We start from the raw sequence: 1881 nt of genomic DNA on the forward strand, positions 1-1881 counted from the left end.
AAATGAGGCCTCTACAGATGCCTTAAATTCTGATATGAACTATGGTAAGATGGTGGCATTTACGCAAATCACAAAAACCCGCAAATTGAAGAATAAAATAGAGTGTCAGAGTAGCAGCAAGGCCCGGTCCGCGGGTAACTTTGGTGGTTCTTCCGGTGGTGGTGGTGGTAGGTCGACAATTAGGGGAGGTTCATAAGGACCATCCCAATCATTCGCCCAATCTTCAATGGGTGCACAGTCATCTGGACCTAGTCAGGGTAACAGGGGACTCAACCAGCAGGGTCGGCCCGACAGAAGGTTTCAGCAACGGAGGCTCCCATGCCATAAGTGTGGGAGGATGCATTTTAGGGCATGCTTCATGGACCTACCAGTATGCTATGGGTGTGGTGTGAGGGGTCACATTCAGAGAGATTGCCGCTTGTCCCACCAAACTATGGGCAGAGGTGCGGCACAACCAGCTAATTCTGCAGCTACTACATCCACAGTACCTCCAGCTCGAGGCACCCTAGCAACTACAGGGCGTGGTGCAGCTAGGGGTGGTGCACATAATTTGGGGGGAACCAGCAGAATTTATGCTATGCGGAGATGTCGGGAATTAGAGGCTTCTCCAGATGTTGTCATATGTATAGTGTCTGTCCAATCCCATGACGTGTATGCTCTTATTGATCCAGGTTCCACTTTATCATATGCCACACCTTATGTTGCTATGTAATTTGGAATAGAACCATAACAGCTTCATGAACCATTCTCTGTATCTACTCCGGTTGGTGAGTCTATTTTGGCCGCGCGGGTTATTGGGATTGTGTTGTCACGTTGCGTGGTCGGGATACCGTGGCCGATCTTATTGAATTAGAAATGGTCAATTTTGATGTGATAATAGGGATGGATTGCCTTTATTCATGTTCTGCCAAGCTTGATTGCCAAACCAGAAATGTTAGGTTCGAATTTCCAAATGATCCATTTATTGAGTAGAAGGGTGATGATATAGTGACGAAGGGTAGGTTTATTTCTTACCTTAAGGCCACAAAAATGATCAACAATGGGTGTATTTACCATTTGGTCCGAGTTACGGACTCCGATGCTGAGGCACCTACACTTGAGTCTTTCCGGAAGATCTCCCTGGGATTTTACCAGACAGGGAGATCAATTTTGGGATTGATGTGATGCCAGACACGCATTCTATATCTATTCTGCCCTATAGAATGGCATCGACAAAATTGAAGGAACAACTAAAGGACTTGTTTTAAAAGGGTTTCATCCGGTCGAGTTTGTCGCCTTGGGGCGCACCGGTCCTTTTTGTAAGGAAGAAATATGGGTCACTGAGAATGTGTATTGACTATCAGCAGATTAATAAGATCACAATCAAAAATAAGTACCCACTGCTAAGGATAGATGACTTGTTTGACCAATTTCAAGGCGCTAGGTACTTCTCCAAAATTGATTTACGATCCGGGTATCACTAATTGAAGATTAGGGAGCAGGATATTCCGAAAATAACTTTTAGGACCCGGTATAGGTATTTTGAGTTTCTAGTGATGTCTTTTGGGCTAACAAATTCCCCGACAGCCTTCATGGATCTTATGAATCGAGTTTTTAAGCCATTCCTCGACTCTTCTGTGATAGTGTTTATTGATGATATTCTTGTATAATCACGAAGTTGAGAAGACCTTGCCAATCATCTCAGGGTAGTTTTGCAAACCCTACATCAACACCAGTTATATGCAAAGTTTTCAAAGTGTGAATTTTGGCTTGAATCGGTCATATTCTTGGGCCATGTAGTCTCTAGTGAGGGAATTAAGGTTGATCCTCAGAACATTTCAGTTGTGAAAAATTGGCCAAGGCCTACAACTCCAACAGAGATTCGTAGATTCTTAGGCTTAG

General features: G+C 44.1%; 1 protein-coding gene across 1 annotated transcript; it reads left to right on the forward strand.

Moving 5' to 3' along the window:
* Positions 1-226: 226 nt before the first annotated feature.
* On the forward strand, positions 227-712 carry LOC138892281 (uncharacterized). The gene has a single exon (XM_070175987.1). The coding sequence runs from the start codon at positions 227-229 to the stop codon at positions 710-712; it is 486 nt and encodes a 161-aa protein (XP_070032088.1).
* Positions 713-1881: the final 1169 nt, after the last annotated feature.

The sequence above is a fragment of the Nicotiana tomentosiformis genome, chromosome 5 (genome assembly GCF_000390325.3).
Source record: "Nicotiana tomentosiformis chromosome 5, ASM39032v3, whole genome shotgun sequence".
In the NCBI taxonomy this organism is placed as follows: Eukaryota; Viridiplantae; Streptophyta; class Magnoliopsida; order Solanales; family Solanaceae; genus Nicotiana; species Nicotiana tomentosiformis.

Bases quoted from the DNA above. Each gene is read 5' to 3' on its own strand.
- LOC138892281 (XM_070175987.1), top strand. From the start codon at position 227: ATGGGTGCACAGTCATCTGGACCTAGTCAGGGTAACAGGGGACTCAAC.